Source organism: Chlorocebus sabaeus, chromosome 27 (assembly GCF_047675955.1).
Source record: "Chlorocebus sabaeus isolate Y175 chromosome 27, mChlSab1.0.hap1, whole genome shotgun sequence".
Taxonomy (NCBI): domain Eukaryota; kingdom Metazoa; phylum Chordata; class Mammalia; order Primates; family Cercopithecidae; genus Chlorocebus; species Chlorocebus sabaeus.
In genome coordinates this window covers 2,771,195-2,792,275 of record NC_132930.1, presented here as the reverse complement: position 1 = coordinate 2,792,275, position 21,081 = coordinate 2,771,195, and the positions used below count along the sequence as shown (strand labels likewise).

Sequence of the window (21,081 nt, the reverse complement as noted above, 5' to 3'; positions counted from 1 at the left end):
GAGTTTCTGCCGAGAGATCTGCTGTTAGTCTGATGGGCTTCCCTTTGTGGGTAACCCGACCTTTCTCTCTGGCTGCCCTTAAGATTTTTTCCTTCATTTCAACTTTGGTGAATCTGGCAATTATGTGTCTTGGAGTTGCTCTTCTCAAGGAGTATCTTTGTGGCATTCTCTGTATTTCCTGGATCTGAATGTTGGCCTGCCCTACTAGGTTGGGGAAGTTCTCCTGGATGATATCCTGAAGAGTGTTTTCCAACTTGGTTCCATTTTCCCCCTCACTTTCAGGCACCCCAATCAGACGTAGATTTGGTCTTTTTACATAATCCCATACTTCTTGCAGGCTTTGTTCATTTCTTTTTCTTCTTTTTTCTTTTGGCTTCTCTTCTCGCTTCATTTCATTCATTTTATCCTCAGTCGCTGACATTCTTTCTTCCAGTTGATCGAGTCGGTTACTGAAGCTTGTGCATTTGTTACGTATTTCTCGTGTCATGGTTTTCGTCTCTTTCATTTCGTTTATGAGCTTCTCTGCATTAATTACTCTAGCCATCAATTCTTCCACTTTTTTTTCAAGATTTTTAGTTTCTTTGCGCTGGGTACGTAATTCCTCCTTTAGCTCTGAGAAATTTGATGGACTGAAGCCTTCTTCTCTCATCTCGTCGAAGTCATTCTCCGTCCAGCTTTGATCCATTGCTGGCGATGAGCTGCGCTCCTTTGCCGGGGGAGATGCGCTCTTATTTTTTGAATTTCCAGCTTTTCTGCCCTGCTTTTTCCCCATCTTTGTGGTTTTATCTGCCTCTGGTCTTTGATGATGGTGATGTACTGATGGGGTTTTGGTGTAGGTGTCCTTCCTGTTTGATAGTTTTCCTTCTAACAGTCAGGACCCTCAGCTGTAGGTCTGTTGGAGATTGCTTGAGGTCCACTTCAGACCCTGTTTGCCTGGGTATCAGCAGCAGAGGTTGCAGAAGATAGAATATTTCTGAACAGCGAGTGTACCTGTCTGATTCTTGCTTTGGAAGCTTCCTCTCAGGGGTGTACTCCACCCTGTGAGGTGTGGGGTGTCAGACTGCCCCTAGTGGGGGATGTCTCCCAGTTAGGCTACTCAGGGGTAAGGGACCCACTTGAGCAGGGAGTCTGTCCCTTCTCAGATCTCAACCTCCGTGTTGGGAGATCCACTGCTCTCTTCAAAGCTGTCAGACAGAGTCGTTTGCATCTGCAGAGCTTTCTGTTGTTATTGTTTACTGTGCCCTGTCCCCAGAGGTGGAGTCTACAGAGACAGGCAGGTTTCCTTGAGCTGCTGTGAGCTCCACCCAGTTCGAGCTTCCCAGCAGCTTTGTTTACCTACTTAAGCCTCAGCAATGGAGGGCGCCCCTCCCCCAGCCTTGCTGCTGCCTTGCCGGTAGATCACAGAGTGCTGTGCTAGCAATGAGGGAGGCTCCGTGGGTGTGGGACCCTCCCGTCCAAGTGTGGGATATTATCTCCTGGTGTGCGTGTTTGCTTAAAGCGCAGTATTGGGGTGGGAGTTATCCGATTTTCCAGGTGTTGTGTGTCTCAGTTCCCCTGGCTAGGAAAAGGGATTCCCTTCCCCCTTGCGCTTTCCAGGCGAGGCAATGCCTCGCCCTGCTTCAGCTCTCGCTGATCGGGCTGCAGCAGCTGACCAGCACCGATCGTCTGGCACTCCCCAGTGAGATGAACCCAGTACCTCAGTTGAAAATGCAGAAATCACCGGTCTTCTGTGTCGCTCGCGCTGGGAGTTGGAGACTGGAGCTGTTCCTATTCGGCCATCTTGCTCCGCCCCCAGTAAAAGTGTTCTAAAACAAATAGTGGTGATGGTTGCACAACACTGTGAATAAAATAAATGCCACTGAATTATACACTTTAAAGTGGTTAAATGGTGAATTTTATGTATGTGCATTTTAACACAACAAAAATTCTAATATGCAAATATTTAGAAGAAACATAAAGAAGCATATTTAAAAACAGAAACCTATCTATTTACAATAGAACAGCTATGTTCAGGGTGGCTTGTCAAAAGAACTTTCTGGTTGTAAAATCTTTGCAGTTCCAACCTTATACTTTGCAAATAAAACCTTGTATATATAACGTTTTATCGAGAAGAAAGATGCTTCATAACCATATGCAAAAGATTTTTCATTTATCTCTGAACACAATCATATCCTATTTCATTTAGACACAATAATGAAGTTGTAAAAATGAAATCTAATTTAATAGATCTTGGCAAACACAATTTTCCACTCTCGTAAAGTTTAAGGTTCCTTTATTATAAATGAGCATCAGTTATTCAATTCCTAAAGATGTGGGTCTTTTCAGGGGAGAAGTGGACTCAAGATGTTGGGAGCTACATATTAGTAATTCTTTGAATTAGGATAACAAAAATGTGCTGCTAGTTGCTATCCCATAACTGAATGACTCATTATTGTAAAATCGTTTCAATTTTGTTCAGTGGATCTTAGGAAATGGCATTTACTCAATTTTTTATTTAGTCTAGAATTTTAGAACTCCTTTGTCTTCAATTTCTCTAATTTCTACATTTCCCCCAAATCTCAAATATATCGATGGTAAAAGAAATACTTACATATTCTAAGACCCCGAAAATTATTGCTTTCTATCCCCAATGGAACTGAAAAAGAAAAACCTCACAAAATAGCAAGTATCTAACTTTCAAAGGATCCATTTCAGTACATCTGTATCAAAGCCAGAGTGAATCTTTTCATTCTACTGAGAAGCGAATATACTGAACTATTTCTTGATTTACATTTACTGCCTTACTTAGAGTAAACAGAAATGCCAGCAACTTCAACTTCTTTAAAAATGTGTTGCTTAAGAAGAAATTTTCAATAACCTCTTGGGGGAAAATTACAAGATTTTGTCATCCAGATTTCTCAAAGGAAATGATCATAATGCTTTTATAAATAATGAAAGCATTTCGTTACAGAAGTACTTAAAATACAATTACTTCATTTACTTTTAGAGACTCCATCAAAGTACGTTTCCAGTGCACACTCCTCAGGGCAGGTGCCTGTAATTAAATGTGGTCCTCTCACCTGATTCATTTCCTGGGTTTTGAAGTACTCTTTGTTTGAGAGCACTAACTCTCTATGCATCCATAAGGAAGATATTACTGCCAAGTTCCATGAAGCTTTCTGAGAAATTCATCAGTGCTACAAACTACTGACCTTACCCTAAACCCATCTGCTTGCAGGCCAACTGACTGAACATCTCCTGCCAGCCATCTCCACACACATGGTGTTCTGTGGCAGCTCTGTGAACCATCAGAAAGGAAGAGGAGTTCACATTTATAGAGAGGGTCACTAGGGAAAGAAAAGACAGGGGAAACCCTAATTAAAAACATTTCTTCCCATGGAAGCACACAACTTTACATGCCTCTGCTTCATTGGCATACATTCATTTTTATTTTTTTTTTCATTAACCTTTTGATGTGTACCTACCCTTGTGCAAATCACTGCCTTCAGTGTGCTAGAGGGCTAAAAAAAAAAAAATGAATTAGAAATGTTCTCTACCCTCAAAGAACCGTAGACTCTAATGAAAGAGACAGGCAGTTCTTAACTTTTCTTGATGAGTCAGAAGACAGCCAGAGCCAGGCCTCATCCCATGAGTTAACCAGGATTTGCATAATTACAAGAAGTGAGTTGTAAATCCATTTCTATCATTTCCTTCAAGAAAGCATATGAGGATGTAAGTGCGTGAGAGGGATGCAAATTTAGGATTAATGTGGTATATGTGTTAATTCCTATTATATAAAGGAGTATCCTCTGTACTTAACCAGCCTCAGAGCTCTTATGAAACCCTGCACAATTGATCACAACACACATGAGAATCGTGATTTGGCTGGTTGATGCAAAGGACTGAGAAAGAGCTGAGCAAATGGAAGGAGTGATGAGTGCGGGGTGAGGAAATTAATCAAACTCAAGATCACAAACTGCAACACTGGAGGTGCTGGTAGGAGATGTCTTTAATTCCTGTCTGTGTAAGGAGCTAGATAGTTAGAAGTCTTGGACTTAGAGAGTGTAGGGAAGGCAGAGGGGCCACTTGACTATTCTATTCTAGTAGGTATAGATGACAAAAGATTGGCAGACTATCATTAAATTTATTGAAGTTGTGTTTTAATGAATAATTTTTAAATCCTATTCCAGCAATTATATGATTACAACATTTTGAACAGAAAATGTTTTTCCCTATAATATAAATATTTCAAATAGTGAAGTAACTTGGTGGGGAAATTTTCTGTGAGTTGGAAATAACACACATAGATCACCACTATCACTAACAGTAAAACAAAATAGATGAACTTGGCCAGTAAAATTCAGGAAGTAATTTAGGATTCATTTAGCTTCAGTGGCTGACAGGCCTGAGAGAGTACAACAGATGGCAGAAACAAGTAGCTCACCACAGTCCCATTCATCTGAACTGTCTGAGCAGTCGGCTTCACCGTCACACCACAGGTTACGTGACACACATGCATGGTTTGCACATTCCAGCTCATCATCTTGGCAAAATGCTGGCATGCGGAACAAAAAGTGAGAAGGAAAACATTTTAGAAATAAATGTGATTATTACTAACATGCACATCTTCATGTGCCAGTAGAAGCATGGAAAGAAGAAAGTATGTGATCGCTGAGACTTCCAAACGAACATGAAAACAGTATAAACAGAATTTGTAAAATATTATTTAATAGACATCAATACACACAAAACAGAATTACTACGTTCAAGTGACTCAATGTTCCGATTCTAACAATCAGACTGAATAAACGGTACTCAGAGCAGCAGAAATACCCAAGATCAGAGAACGGGGTTAAAATCTGCATGAGCAGAGCATGAGGGATGAACAGACTGAAGCCACCTTAGAAAGAAAACAATCTCTGTCCACACAGATGCATAATGGGTTTTTTTTTTTTTTTACATCTCTACTATTAAATGACTCTGTGAATCATACATAGTTCTCTTTTGAGTTTTAAAAATTATAGTAAATCTCCTTGATTGCCTACTTAACAACCATTTCCTTTCTTCCTCCTTTTTTTAAGGGAGCCCAATTTTGTTCAGATCCCCACACCCGCCATCCCCAGTTCCAAAGGAAGATCCTGATTAATTTAAGCTGGGCATGGCATTTTTCTGTCTACAGTTTGTTTGTTTGTTTTCTGAATACAATTAGTAGTCCAGGAGTAAACACATGCTCTGATATCATAGGCCTTGGCCTATGGTTGTGTGACTGTGTTTCACATGACAGCTCCTTCCCAAACTCTGCTGCTGTGCCATGTGCCCTAGTTGGGGACAGGAACAACCTGGAGAAAACAGCATCTTTTTTTTTTACTGGTTCTCCCTGAATGGTGTTTCTTTTTGCAGTTCAGCTGTTTGTAGCAAGTGTCTTTTCTAACTACACAAAGGCTCCTGACGGCTAGCTGTCACTCTGCCCAAAGTTGACCTGAGCAAATCCCTTAATGATATCTTGGAGATATGAACATGGTCCTTCCTCCTTCCAGCTGGACATGATCAAGGAAGCATGGTGCCCCAGGTGCCCATGGTAATATCATCTTTTCGCCATTGTGGGAGCCAGCCTGAGTTGAAACTGAACTGAAATCACAGACAAGGTACTAAACTGCCACATACAGCCTCAAGAGTCCATCCTACACTTGACTCTTTATATGATAATATAAAACATGTGAGAGATATATATATATGATAATATAAAACATGTGAGAGATATATATATATGATAATAAAAGATAAATGTCTTCATTGTCATTTCAATTTGGGCTTTTCTGTTTGTTTCTGTTTCATTTATCTATCTGTAGGTAAAACATCTTAAGAGACATAATTATTTTCCGGTTCTAAAAGCAATGGTCATTCATTTAGAAAATGTAGAAAAGAGAGAAAAGCACAAAAATTTAATAATTACACCACCCAAAGACTGTAACTGTAAACTTTTAATTATGACTTTCTGATCTTTTTCTATGTGTGGATATATGTACTTTCGAAACTCAGGACAATAATGCACATAACACTGAATATTTTGTTTTATTCAACTAATGATATAAAATGAATCCAAGAGAAATTTTTCTTCTCTAATCTAATTTTAATATTTGCATATTATTTTCTTGTATGGTTGTAGTTTATGTTCCCTATTTTTGGATATTTGGAGGTATTTTAATTTTCTCATACTATAAATAATGCCAGAAGAATATTACAGTGTATATATTTTACACATATTTAGTTGGCTTCTTAGAGTATGTCTTTACAAGTGGAGTTTGATCAAAAGATGTGAAAATACTAAAAGATTTGTATGGATACTCACACATTTTTAGCTTCTATTCAAAATGAGACTTAACTGGTGTTTAAAATAAAAATGCTGTGTTGACAAATTCGCATAAGCACTTACAGCAGTTTTTTTCATCCATGTAATCAGGGCAGTCTGGGAACCCATCGCAGATGACTGTGTGCTTCAAACATTGTTTATTGGATGGACATTCCCAAAGATCTCTCTCTTTACAACCTAGAGACGGAAGAAAAGGTTATTTGCAATAGACGTGGAGTTGAAAACAATGATAAATTCAATCAATGTAGAAAAACTACACTATAAAGGCATGATATCGTCTGGGCGCAGTGAATCATGCCTGTAATCCCAGCACTTTGGGAGGCCGAGGTGGGCAGATCACAAGGTCAGGAGATCGAGACCATCCTGGCTAACACGGTGAAACCCCGTCTCTATTAAAAATACGAAAAAATTAGCCAGGCTTGGTGGCATGTGCCTGTACTCCAGAGGCTGAGGCAGGAGAATCGCTTGAACCTGGGAGGCAGAGGTTGCAGTGAGCCAAGATCATGCTACTGCACTACAGTCTGGGCAGAGCGAGACTTTGTCTCAAAAAAAAAAAAAAAAGCATAATGTCTTTTTTCTTAAAAAGTTTTGACCCCTGAATACCATGAATAATATAATTTTAAAAGTAGAAATACCCAATAATATTCATATTATAATATAAATTGTATAGTTGACCTAACAGAAGATCAAAAGTGACATACGGGGCCAGGCATAGTGACTCACGCCTGTAATCCCAGCACTTCAGGAGGCTGACGTGGGCGGATCACTTGAGCTCAGGAGTTGGAGACCAGCACGGCCAAGATGGTGAAACCCTATCTCTACTAAAAAATACAATAATTAGCCAGGCGTGGCGTAATCCCAGCTACTTGGGAGGCTAAGGCAGGAGAATCATTTGAACTCAGGTGGTGGGGGTTGCAGTAAGCCGAGATTGCACTACTGCTCTCCAGCCTGGGTGACAGAGCAAGACTCTGTCTCAACCGAAAGAAAAAAATAGTGACATAGGGGACATGGAGAAAAAATTTAAAACCATACATTAACATTCATCTTTAGCTGTTCCTTTTTCTTTCTGAGTGAAATTGTTGTCAATGCATAAGACTAATCTATAAAATAATATTATGCTTTTAAGCAAATATGCCAAAGTCTAGTGATCTAAATGCACAGCACCTTAAAATGTAATTTCATTCTACAAACCAGGAGGCCATCTGTTTTTTTAGCAAAAGAGGCTCCTTCTACGCCAAACAAAACTAGTTTAAGAGCCAGGTACAAAAGCTATTACTTGATGGTAGTCAGAGATCTAAAGTTGGAAACTTCATCAATTAGTAAGAGAAATGAATATAATTTGCACATTAATGTAATAACTTGAACTGTAATTTGCCTATGAAATAGCAAGCACTTGTGATGTATTTAATAAATATCATTGATGATTCATGTGCCTGCTAAAGTCTGACAAGAGTCTAATATGTTTTGTCATTCCGGTCAGATCCCTGGCCCAGGCCAGGCCGTGAAGTACATGAAGGAAGAGACAATGTGGCAAAAAAATTTGAGTACCCTCCACCCTCTTGGCTAGAACAATGGCTAGCATGTGGCAGGCCCTCAATATGTGTGTGTTTTAAGTAGAACTTCATTTCATGTAAGGAAAAAAATGTCTCTGGCTCCCAGGAAAATATAATTTATTTTAAGGTCAGTGAAATGCAAAGCAGTGATCAAATAAGAAGTTTCTTCAAGAATGTTATTGTTCATCTGACCTACTACAAATGAGTCAGATACATTTTGTAGATGATTGACTCAGGTTTCTTGGAACCCATTATAAGAAAAAAACTGGTTTTCAAAATGTTCACTAAAAACAATTATAAAAATAAGTGACCCAAAATGCTTATTATAAGCTAAAATTAGATTTAGTGTGTTTCATCATCCAAAGATATAGGAAATAAATAATGAGAGTCTTTCACTGGCTGATAATCTGGAGTGGTCTTAGGCCCAGGGACATCCATTCCAAGAATTCACAGGGACATTATTTAGAGTTTTCAGCTAGTAGAGGATCCAGACAGCATCTGAAAAGTTCTGACAATAAGAGTCTCCTGAGTTTTGAGAAAGAGCCTGAAATCTGTCCTCTGTGACCCAGCTCCTGCCAAATGCTACAGTCTGCTCATTCTACCAGAGAGCAAAAGACATCAAAAAAGAGGGTTCAACACTCCATGCATGGTGCTGATCCTTCTCCAGAGCTGCTCCTTTGCTCACAAAACACACCACTTGCTAATAGAGAATGAAATAAAATAGCATGAGTTTTTCTGACGATTCCCAAGGCACATTCTTCTTACCAAGGCACATTCCTCTTAAGACTACAAGGAAGAACTTTGACATTTGGAATGAGATGATGAAATACCACATAAATAGATCATCTGGGACAGAAGGCCCCCTACAGTGTATCCTCACAAATAATAATCATCATGATAATGAGATAACATGTATTATCCACTATGTATCCACATTCTAGATATTAGCTTTAATTCTTAAAATAACCCTATAATGTCAGCATTATGCTCACCATTTTATAAGTGAGGAAACTAACATTTAGAGAAATTGAATCTCTCCACATCACAGCTCCGCGGAGAAAGATCTGGATGAGATCCAGGTACAAGTCATTAATTGCAGTTCTTTGTAAGATGCGAACATGAGGCATGCATAAGGGGTAGGAGCAGTGGAAGCACAGCTTTAGAGTCAGACAACTGGATTTGAATCCTAGTTCCAAATCTCACTAGCTGTGTGAGCTTGGATAAGTTACTTAACTTCTCCAAACCTTGGTTTCCATAACATCTAAAATACAAATAATAATGCCTGCTTCATATGGTTGCTATAAACATTAAAAGAGTACTCCATAAGCATTCATTTTTTACCTCTCCATGTCTTCTCTTTTCTCATAAAAGTTTGCATAACATAAAGTTTGCATAAATAAAAGTTTGCATAATACCTCCTTTGTGGAGTTACAGTGAGCACAAAAGAAGTAGGATAAAAAGAGAGAGATATGAGTTACATGGGAGACAGTATTATTTTGAGAAGAAACCACTCACTTTCTTTGTAAAGTGACATTTTGGTGCAAATATGTTTTAAATTTATATTCTGAGAGGAAAACGATATGATTCCATCAAAAATTAAAAACAGGCATGGATGGGATGGGCTGTTTAATGCAGCTGTAGGTTATGAAACCAAATAATTGTTGATGTCAGAATAATAACCTCCCCAGCACAGAGACAATAGCAACAATCAATAATTGAGGATACAGTGTTCCAAAAAAGTGATCAACTCATCTCAGTTTGCCAGGGATTTAACTGATTTGAGCATGACATATCCCTTGTTCCAAAAGATCCCCATCAGTCCCAGGCAAATCAGGTTGACTGGTCACACTAAGTGTGCTAAGCATTCATCTGGGTTTTTTGCTTACTCTGTCTCTCATTTTCACAAAAACTCTGTGAAACAGGCTGTCCTGACAGAGGCAGTCTCCTCCCCCCACTCCGCCCCTAAATGGAATACCTTGTTTCTCTATAAAAACAGTTGTCATTACAAATAAAGTCAGCAAATCAACTTAAAGCAGATGCTTTTTGTTCTGTAAGAATCTCTTAGCTATGCAACTATAGAGTAAGTAGGTCCACTCATCCTCTTGAGTTGAGCTGCATGAAATTTTTAAATTCTCACCCTTCAGAGTGGAACCACTCACAAGGAGGAAGGAGACAAGGTAATACTGCATTGGCAAAGGCTGGAACAGTCTGGACTGAGCCATCCTGGACCAGCATCTGCCCCAGGAAGTGGCTGTGGACGTGACCTTGGAGCAGATCATAGGAGCTGTAACAGCCAGAGTATAGGCCTAACAGGTGTGAAGAGCCTTCTACAGCATGCAGGATCCTGGACAACAGTGTCCCTTCCCTCAAGGCATGGCTGCAAAGGGCTCTGCCTCTGCACCTGCTATAGCTGCTGGAACAGAGGACCTGCCTCCCACTGTGGTCCAGGCCTGACTATCAGGGCAGCAATACCAGCACAGGCCAACCAGCCACCATCCAGCTAGAAAGTCGCAGCAGCCTACCCAATTCCTGAGTCACTTCCTGCTTTTAGCAGTGCCATTTTTATGGCATGCTCTTCACATATGGGTGGCCCAGTCTCCTGTGAAAGAGGCAGGATGAAGGAATGGATGGGACTTTAAATTGCATGGCTCTAATCCTAAAAAGAGAGAATATCCAACTCAAAACCAACACTCTCTCCAGGAAAAGACACTATCCATCTACCTGAGTTTACTATGTGAGCCAGGGACCTCGCCCAGCCCATGCTTTAGCCTGACAGGCCAGCCCACTCTCTTTTGCCATAAACAGCTGTCAGAAACAAGGCTATGCTAGACAGGACTCCTTCCCTCAAGGGAGACTGCTGGGGCAGCCTTTGAAAGGAATTGCCTCCTGATTTCCCACCGCCACAGCAGGTGAGTTCCTGGTTATTGTCTTCTGAGATTGAACAGGGCATGTTATAAGCATTCCAAGCTGTGGGAGATAACGTGGGTGTTCTCTGCATCTTACCCAGAGAAGTAAAGTGACTGGCCAAATGTCACACAGCCTCTAAGGCTAAGTCAGGATGTAAATTCAAGTCTAAGTCTATGCAGGACGCTCTGCCATTCCAGTCTGCCTTCCCAAGACACCACAGAAGACAATGAAACAGTTAACCAAGTATCTAAAGGGAAGGAGAAAATTTGTCCTTTAACATGGAAAATTAAACCCTACTGAGTGATGAGAAATCAATCCTGAAAATTCATCCTGAAAGCACATTTGTGGATATGCCAAAGCTATGGACATAATGACTCTCACTCTTCTGCCAGCTACAGAGCAAAGAGTGGTCTCCTCCCCAAACAAAGAGACACAAAAGCATAGAGGCTGATGGTATTTGGAGTGTTAAGAAAGCCAGTTAAGCCCTTCTGTGAGACAACTCATAGAAATGCTATCCACAAATTCAAAAAGAAAACATACCTTTTGGAAACCCTTTGAAATCAAGCTGTAAAACCCATAAATATCAGAGTCAGATCTTCTAATACAACCTAAGGGGATTCTGACTCGGAGAAATGGCTCAGGTTATATTTAAAGGTTTTATTTTATTTAAGATCAAGAGGAGACCAAAGATAGGTGAAGAACTGGTTTTTTACTCATCTGACAATAAACAGAAAGTCACTTAATGACACTCAGACATTTGTATTGCTGTCAATCTTTTCTCCATATGATGTATACTTTTTTACTTAGAATAGTGATCAATTAGGAACTTTGATTCTGTGTTAGTGTAATAAAGGATTTTATTTTGACAGTCGATGTAAAGCACCTGTTATAGCTACATTTTCATTTAATTGCTCCATTGGGAGTTGCTGCTTGCTTGCATCACAGCCCAGGTACCACCTGCTCTTGTAGCTGACCCAAATCGTGGAGGTAAAGTCTAGCGAGAGATAACCTCCGCTTCACACACTCAAAGCTATAGAGTCATATAAAAACTGAAAAATATAATCTTTTTGTTGTTTTCCTTAGTTTTCCTTTCTTTGATGTCATTCTTGATCATTTATTTGCCCATGTCTTTCCCTCATGCTCCACTGCATGGCTATCGATGCTTGGAAAATGTTATGTTGAAAATAAACTAATTTATCAAGTTGCTAGTTTTGCAGGCAGCTCCATCTATATCATGCATGCTCAATTACTGACATACCATCAATCCTTAAGACAATGCAGTACTGACACAGTGCAGATTCTGCTCAGCATTCCCCTGTCTCTTAGACTTCCTTCCCATATTGGATTTGCATAATTCATCCCAACACTTGTTGAAATCTTTTCTAGTACTGACATTTTCAACTCTTGTTTACATCGGCAATTACACAATCAAAGCAACCTCAACAGTGAAAATCTACCACAAGAGCTGGAGATATTTAAAAACAATATTTCTGATTGCCAAATTCTAATGCATATATTTTAAAAGTGTATTTATAAGCTAAGTGCTTTGGCTACCATGTTTCTCCATTACAAAAGCGCCAAAGAAACAAGAAGTAAAGTTCATTTCTCATACAATATTTATTTTATAACTGAGTTAAATAAGTATTGTTTTGAGGGGAAACTCAATAACCTTGTTGGAAATTCTGAGGGAGCTGCAGATCCATGACAATAAATAGTTAATTGTTCAATTATTGAGTACAGCTCAAACACTTAAGACCACAAGGGACAGAATAAGTCAGAAAGGCAAGAAGCTTCCGGTGAAACCCAGCTTCGCTGGAGCTGGTGCTTGCTTTACCAGATGGTGTGCCTATGCACATACGAAAACAGAAAGACAAACAGCAAGGAGGCAAACGGGTTAAGCCTTCATCAACCTGACTTCCTTATTTGATCTGAAGTGGTGTGTCCTCCCAAATCACTGAACAAGTCCATTCAAATACATGCATGAGTCCCAAAGGGGAACGGAGTATGTAAAGTTTTCTATTGTTAGTCACTTCGGAAAACTTCTCATAAATTAGTACTGCTGGAGCAATTAATTTAACTCCAAAGGTATTATTTCTTACCCACTTTTAACTTTCCTTAACTAGAGCTCTCAATAGTGCTGTCAATTATTTTTAGTTTTTGATAGGGATTAGATAATATATTCTATTATTTTGGTGTGCCTTTAATTGTGTGATTAAAATACTGGTGAAAAACAATTACTTAACTAGAAACCTGATATTTTAGGGTCATTTAAACCCTATACCAATACTATAGTACTTTCAATTTGTTTTTTGCAGAATATGTTCTAGAACTCAGAACTTTTTGTCTTGGTAAGGCTGTTTTGTTTTGTTTTTAACTAAGCTTCTGTATTACTCAAATATTTAGTCCCCTACAACAAATTTAGGTCTAGCCACCCCAACAAAGTTTCATGCAAAATCTTTGAACCATCTAAGATACTCTATTTTAAATTGCCTCTCAAATACCATGACCCATCAAAGTCATAGTTAAGTGAACAAATCTAATACATTCTCAATAAATCACTTATATAAGGGATATTCAATGAGTTTTAATTTATTTCTTTACCAAAAAATAAAAATAAAAAATAAAAACACAAACAAGCAAACAACAGTAGCTTCTAAAAACACTGTACATTCCTCCATAATAAAATTACCCCAGTCATTGTACCATCATTCTGACAGCTGGGGGTTTCCAGAAGATGCACTCATCCATATTTATAGGAGCTGAGAGGATTTCGGTTAATTGCTTCTGACATTTTGTCTAGACCAGAAGGGCAATGCTTACCATAGAAAATTCGCTTAATGAAGCAAGGCAGTATTTCATACTTCAAAGGCCAAAAGAATGAAATGATTTCAAAAGATGTACTGCCTTATGTGTTTTTCATGAAACAGTGTCAATTCTTCTTAAACAGGAAAGGCTAAATAACCAAACCATTCTGTGAATAGATCTGCAATCATTTTGCTTTCCTCAAAAACACTGTTCATTAAAGGCCATTGTCTGACTTCTATTCCCTAATACACTGAGGTTACAAGTACAAAGATTTGCAGGGAAATATAATGAGAATTAAGTCCACTCAAATTACCATTAGGATTTACAGCTTTTCCACGGGTGATTTTGGAAATCAATGGCAGAAATGTCAAGAAGAGTTTTATCCTTTGCCAACAGAGAACAAATAAGAGAGTACATGAAAATGAATCCCAATTAAACTGGGAATGATGGAGTCTGAACTCTGAATGTTAGAGTATGAACTCTGCCTTCGTGCATCTAGATGTCTGCTTAGCAACATGGGAAGTATACGCAAAGACACTATTCTTCTGACTTTAAAACTGATAACTGTTTTATAATTTAATAATAAAAATAATTCCTTACATTTGTGAGGTGCTTTTCCTTTTAATAAGTGTTTGCAAATATAGTAGTGCCCCTCCACCCTTATCTGCAGTTTCAGTTTCCACGGTTTCAGTTATCCCTGGTTAAGCATGGTCCAAAAAGGTTGGCATAGTACAATATTTTTTGAGAGAGAGAGAGAAATCACATTCCCATTACTTTTATTTCAGTATATTGTTATAATTGATCCATTTTATTATTGTTGTTGTTAATCTCTCATTGCGCCTAATTTATAAATTAAACTCTATCATAGGGACGTATGTGTAGGAAAAAGCATAGTACTGCATATATGGGGTTCCATACAATCTATGGTTTCAGGTATCCACTGAGTGTCTTGGAACGTATCCCCACAAATAAGGGGGAGGAGTACTGTATGTATCAGGGTTATACAGAAGCGTAATTTAGAGGAAATCAAGAGTTAGGAAAAAGACTTAGAATATATGCCATACTGTTCAATAATTTAAGAAGTAAAGGCATTAGCATTCAATCCTAGTCCTACTATCAGTGAATAGTTTACATTTTTAACACAGTTTCTTATTCTATTCTAGTTAATACTGTACATTCAAGAAAAGTACCATTGCAAATACATACCACAGTTTTCCTCATCACTGTCATCATCACAATCGGCCTGGCCATCACATCTTCTGGAAGCCAGAACACACCGTCCTGAGCGGCACTTGAAATGACTAGGTGAGCATTCTATTAAAAACAATATTACGTTAAAGGGCTGAAAACCCAGAAACATCAGCTAATTTACGTATTTACATGTAGGATGTTGTCAAGGAGCTTTTACTGAAGATAAGAGTGGTCTCTTGCAAAGCAAAATAGACATTTCGCTTTGGTATTCTTCTGCCTACCAATCAGCATCTTTCTCCTTCATTCTTGGCAGTTTAACGTCTCTCTAGATACGCAGTTTAACGTCTATGTATTCCAATGATTAATTCTCTTTCCAAATGGGACAATCCAACAATTGCCAGAGCCTGATATGCCTTGTGGAGTCAGTGCTCCTGACTACCTAGCAGCTCTCAATATGTCAAAATCATTTCCACAGCCCCATCTTTCCACCTGGCCCACAATTCCATTTCTGTACTTAACGATCCTGTGTTGCCATGGTCCCCAAATGTTTTTTACTTGAAGGAACCAAGGTTTAATGTTCACCTTTGCCTTCAGAATCCCTAGTATAAAAGCATCCACACATAATGGGCTCTGTGAGTAAAGTACAGTTTAAGAAACACCGGAGTACTAATTAAACTCATCTCTGAGTTCATTATTTTTAATTTTAAAATTTTTTTTTGAGGGGAAGATGGAGCAAGATGGCCAAATAGAAGCCTCCACTAAGTGTCCTTTATGCAGGAACACCAACCTGAACAACATCCACACAAAAAAGCACCTTCATAAGAACTAAAATTCATGTGAGCAATCATAGTACCTGGTTTTAAATTCAGATAATTAAAAAAGGCACTGAAAAGGGTAGCAAAGACAATTTTGAATCACGAACACCACCCTTCCCCCATTCCCCAGCAAGAGCTGCGTAGTACAGAGAATCTGTGCACTTGTGGAGTGATTGTGGGACTTTGCATTGGAACTCAGTGGTGCCCTGTCACAGCAGAAAGCAATACCAGGCAGAGCTCAGCCAGTGCCCATGCATGGAGGGAGCACTTAGAACAACCCCAGCCAAAGGGGAATCACCCATCCCAGTGGTCAGAACTTAAGTTCTGGCAAGCCTTACCACCACAGGCTAAAGTGTTTGGGGGTCCTTAATAAATCTGAAAGGCAGTCTAGCCCACAAGGACGGTAATTCTTGGGCAAGTCCTGATGCTGTGCTGGGCTTGGAGACAGTGGACTTGGGGGCATGCAACCTAGTGCATGCCGCAGAGTGGCCAAGATAGTGCTTGTGCCACCCCTTTCCCAACCCCAGGCAGGCACAACTCGCAGCTCAGAAAGAGACTCCTTTCTTCTGCTTGAGGACAGGATAGGTGAGAGTAAAGGGGACTTCATCTTGTAACTTGGATATCAGCTTAGCCACAGTAGAATAGGGCATCAGGCAGAGTCCTGTCCAAGGCCCCCATTCCAGGCCCTAGCTTCCAGACAACATTTTTAGACCTATCTTCAACCAAAAGGGAACCCACTGACTTGAAGAAAAGGACCCAGTCCTGGTAAGATTAGTTACCAGCTGACTAAAGAGCCCTTGGGCCCTGAATTATCAGCAGCAGTACTCAGGCAGTACTTGTTGTGAGCCTTCGGTGAGACTGAAATGTGCTGGCTTCAGGTATGGCTGAGCACATTCCCAGCTGTGATGGCTACAGGGAGAAACTCCTGCTTGAGAACAGGAGAGGGAAGGGTAAAATGGATTTTGTCTTGCAGCTTAGGTACCAGGCTCGGCCACAGCGGGGTAGAACATCAAGTGAACTCTTGGGGTCCCTAATTCTAAGCCCTGGCTCTTGGATGACATTTTTGGATGTGCCCTGAGTCAGAGGCCAGCCCACTGTCCTGAAATGAGAGTCCCAGGCCTGGCAGCGTTCACCACAGGCTGACTGAAGAACCCTTGGGCCTTGAGTGAACTCTTGTGGTATGGTAGTACTTGTCATGGACCTGGGGTTGTAGTGATCATGAGGAGAGACCACTACCATTCTTCCATTACCTGTTTGTGGGAAGCGGAAGAGTGAGAACTTTCACTTGTGGCTTGGGTGCCAATACTGCAGAAATTCAAGGGATCATTAGAGGCTACTATGAGCAACTATATACAAATAAATTGGAAAACCTATGAGAGATTAATATATTCCTAGAAATATACAACCTACTAAGATTGAACCATGAAGAAATCCAAAATCTGAACAGAACAATAACAAGTAATGCTATTTAAGTAATAATTAAAAGTCTTTCGGGGGCGGGGGGGGGGGGGAAGCCTGTACCCAATGGCTTCACTGCTGAACTTTGCCAAATATTTAAAGAACTAGTACCAACTCTGCTTAAACTATTCCAAAAAATAGAGGAGGAGGGAATACATCCACATTCATTCTATGAAGCCAGTATTACCCTGATACCAAAGTTAGACAAAAACACATCAAAAAAAGAAAACTACAAGTCAATCTCCTTGATGAACATTAACGTAAAAGTCCTCAAGAAAATACTAGCAAACTGAATTCAACAACACATTGAAAGGTCATTCATCATGACCATTTAGGATTTGGATTTTTTGTTTGTTTGTTTGTTTGTTTTCTTGAGATGGTTTTGCTCCTGTCGCCCAGGCTGAAGTGCAGTGGCATGATCTTGGCTCACTGCAGCCTCTGCCTCCCAGGTTCAAGCAATTCTCATGCCTCAGCCTTCCGAGTAGCTGGGATTACAGGTGCCCACCACCATTCCCAGTTAATTTTTGTATTTTTAGTAGAGACAGGTTTTTACCATGTTGGCCAGGCTGGTCTTGAACTCCCGACCTCAGGTGATCCACTCGCCTCAGCCTCCCAAAGTGGTGGCATGACAGGCGTGAGCCACTGCTCCTGGTGACCATTTAGGATTTACAGGAGTGATGCAAAAATGATATAACATGGAAATCAATCAATGTGATATATCATATCAACAGAACGAAGGACAAAAAGCATAGGATCATTTCAGTTGATGCATTTGAAAAAATTCAACATCCCTTCCTGAAAAAAAATCCCTCAAAAAACTGGGTAAGAAGGAACATACCTCAGCAAAATAAAAGCCATATTTGACAGACCCACAGTTAGTATCAAACTAAATGGGGAAAAACTGAAAGCCTTATCTCTAAGATCTGGAACATGACAAGGATACCCACTGTCACCACTGTTATTCAACATAGTAATAGAAGTCCTAGCTGAAGCAGTCATAAAAGAGAAATAAATAAAGGGCATCCAAATTGGAAATGAAGAAGTCAAATTATTCTTCATTGCAAATGATATGATCTTATATTTGGAAAAACCTAAAAACTCCACCAAAAAGCTATAGAACTGATAAACAAATTCAGTAAAGTTGCAAGATACAAAATCAACATACAAAAATCAGTAGCATTTCTGCATGCCAACAACAAAAAAATCTGAAAGGGAAACCAAGAAAGTAATCTCATTTACAAAAGCCGCAAATAAAATAAAATACCTGGAAATTAACTTAACCAAAGAAGTGAAAGGTCTCTGTGATAAAAACCATAAAACACTGATTAAACAAATTAAAGAGGACATAAAAAATGGAAAGATAGTCCATGTTCATGGATTGGAAGAATCAATATTGTTAAACTTTCCATACTATGTGTATTAGGCCATTCTTGCATTGCTATAAAGAAATACTAGATGCCATGTAATTTATAAAGAGGTTTATTTGGCTCATGGTTCTGCAGGCTTTAAAGGAAGCCTAGAGTCTGCTTGGTTTCTAGACAGGCCTCGTGAAGCTTACAATCATGGCAGAAGGTGAAGGAGGAGCAGGAACGTCACATGGCAAAAGCAGCAACAAGAGAGAAAGAGAGAGTTGGAGGTAGGCACCATGACTAGATCTCCTGTGAACTCAGAGTGAGAGATGTCTCAAGCCATTCGTGAAGGATCTGCCCCCATGATCTAAACACCTCCCACCAGACCCTACCTCCAACACTAGGGATTACATCTCAATATGAGGTTTGGGTGGGGAAAAATATCCAAACTATATCATTCTGCTCTGCCCCTTCCCAAATCTCATGTCTTCCTCACATTTCAAAATACAATATCCCTTCTCAATAGCTCCGCCAAAGTCTTCACTCATTCCAGCATTGACTCAAAAGTCCCAAGGCCCAAATTCAAAGCCTTATCCTAAATCAAAATAAGTTCCTTCTACCTATGAGCCTGTAAAATCAAAAGAAGGTATTTACTTCAAAGATACAACAGCTGTACAGGCATTGGGTAAACATTCCTATTTCAAAAGGGAGAAATTGGCTAAAAGAAAGGGGCTACAGGCCCCATGCAAGCCCAAAACCCAGCAGGGCAGTCATTAAATCTTAAAGCTCCAAAATAATCTCCTTTGACTACATATCCCGCATCCATGGCACACTGGTACAGGGGTGGGTTCCTAAGGCCTTGGGCAGCTCTGCCCCTGTGACTTTCCAGGGTTCAGTCCCCATGGCTACTTTCACAGGTTGTTGAGTGCCAACAGCTTTTCCAAGCAAAGGGTGTAAGCTGCCAGTGGATCTACCATTCTAGAGTCTGGAGTGCAGAAGCCAACTTCCCACAGCTCCATGAAGCGGTGACCACTGGGGACTCTGTGTGGGGGCACCAGCCCCATGTTTCCCCTCTGCACTGCTCTCACAGATGTCCTTTGTGGGGGCTCCACCCCTGCAGCATGCTTCTGCCTGGGCACCCAGGCTTTCTCATACATCCTCTGAAATCTAGGCAGAAGCTACCAAGCCTCATGCACTTTTGCTCTCTGTGCACCTTCAGGCTTAACCCCATATAGAAACCAACAGGCTTATAGCTTCCATTCTCCAAAGTGGCAGCCTGAGATGTACATGGGCCTCTTTGCGCTATGGCTAAAGGTAGAGTGGCCTGGATGCAGGCAGCAGTGTTCCAAGGCTGCAAAAGGCAGTGGGGACCTGGGCCTGGCCCATAAAACCATTCAGTCCTCCTGGCCTTAAGGCCTGTGATGGGAGGGGCTGCCTGGGAGATCTCTGAAATGCCTTCAAGGCATTTTTCCCATTATCTTAGTTATTAGCTCTTTGCTCCCTTTTGGTTATACAAATTTCTTTAGCAATTCAGCCTGCTTGAATTCCCCTACTGAAAAAGCTTTTTGTTTCTTTACCACATAGGTAGGCTGCAAATTTTCCACACTTTTATGCTCTGCTTCCCTTTTAACTATAAGTTTCAACTTTAAGTTATTTCTTTGCTCCTGTATCTGAGCACAGGCTGTTAGAAGCAGCCAGCCTATGTCTTGAACACTTTGTTGCTTAGAAATTTCTTTCATCAGGTACCCTAAATTTTCACTCTCAAGTTCCAACTTCAACATATCCTTAGGGCATGAACAGAATGCAGCCAAGCTCTTTTCTAACACACGACATGGGTGAACCTTTGCTCCCATTCCCAGTTAGTTCCACATTTCCATTTGAGATCTCATCAGCCTGGCCTTCACTATCCATATCACTATCAGAAATTTGGTCACAATCACTTAACCAATTTCTAAGAAGTTCCAAACTTTCCCTCATCTTCCTGTCTTCTTCTGAGCTCTCCAAACTCTTCCAACCTCTGCCTATTACCCTGTTCCAAAGCTGCTTCCACATTTTCAGGTATCTTTATAGCAATGCTGAACTTCTAGTACCAATTTTCTGTGTGAGGCCATTCTTGTGTTGCTATAAAGAAATATCTGAGACTGGGTAATTTATAAAGAAAAGAGGTTTAACTGACTCATGGTTCTGCAGCCTTTACAGGAACCATGGTGAAGACATCTGCTCAGCTTCTCTGAAGGCCCCAAGAAGCTTACAGTCACAATGAAAAGCAAAAGGGGAGCAGGCACGTCACATGGTAAAGAAGGAGCAAAAGAGAGAGTAGGGGAAGAGGTATTGTCGCACTTTTAAATGACTACATCTCATGTGAATGCAGAGCAAGAGTTCATTTGTCACTAAGGAGATGACCCAAACCAATCACTAGGGATCTGCCCCCATGATCCAAACACCTCCCATCAGGTCCCACCTCCAACATTGGGGATTACATCTCAACATGCAAGGACAAATATCCAAACTATATCACTATGTAAAGCAATCTATAGATTAAATATAATCCCTATTAAAATACCAATGACATTCTTCACAGAAATAGGAAAAAAGTCCTAAACTTCATATGGAACCACAAAAGACTCAGAATAGCCAAAGCTATCCTGAGCAAA

General features: G+C 40.1%; 1 protein-coding gene across 3 annotated transcripts in view; it reads right to left on the bottom strand.

Annotated features, from left to right (window-relative positions):
• The window catches only part of CORIN (corin, serine peptidase), a 278,248-nt gene that overhangs the window by 58,034 nt on the left and 199,133 nt on the right, over positions 1–21,081 (bottom strand). For all 3 annotated transcript variants that reach the window (XM_073012425.1, XM_073012424.1, XM_008017472.3), the window contains 4 exons: positions 14,821–14,928; positions 6,413–6,526; positions 4,424–4,534; positions 3,197–3,326 (listed from right to left, as the gene is read on the bottom strand). In XM_073012425.1, coding sequence (XP_072868526.1) covers positions 3,197–3,326; positions 4,424–4,534; positions 6,413–6,526; positions 14,821–14,928 — 463 coding nt within the window. The remainder of the gene's footprint in view (positions 1–3,196; positions 3,327–4,423; positions 4,535–6,412; positions 6,527–14,820; positions 14,929–21,081) is intronic.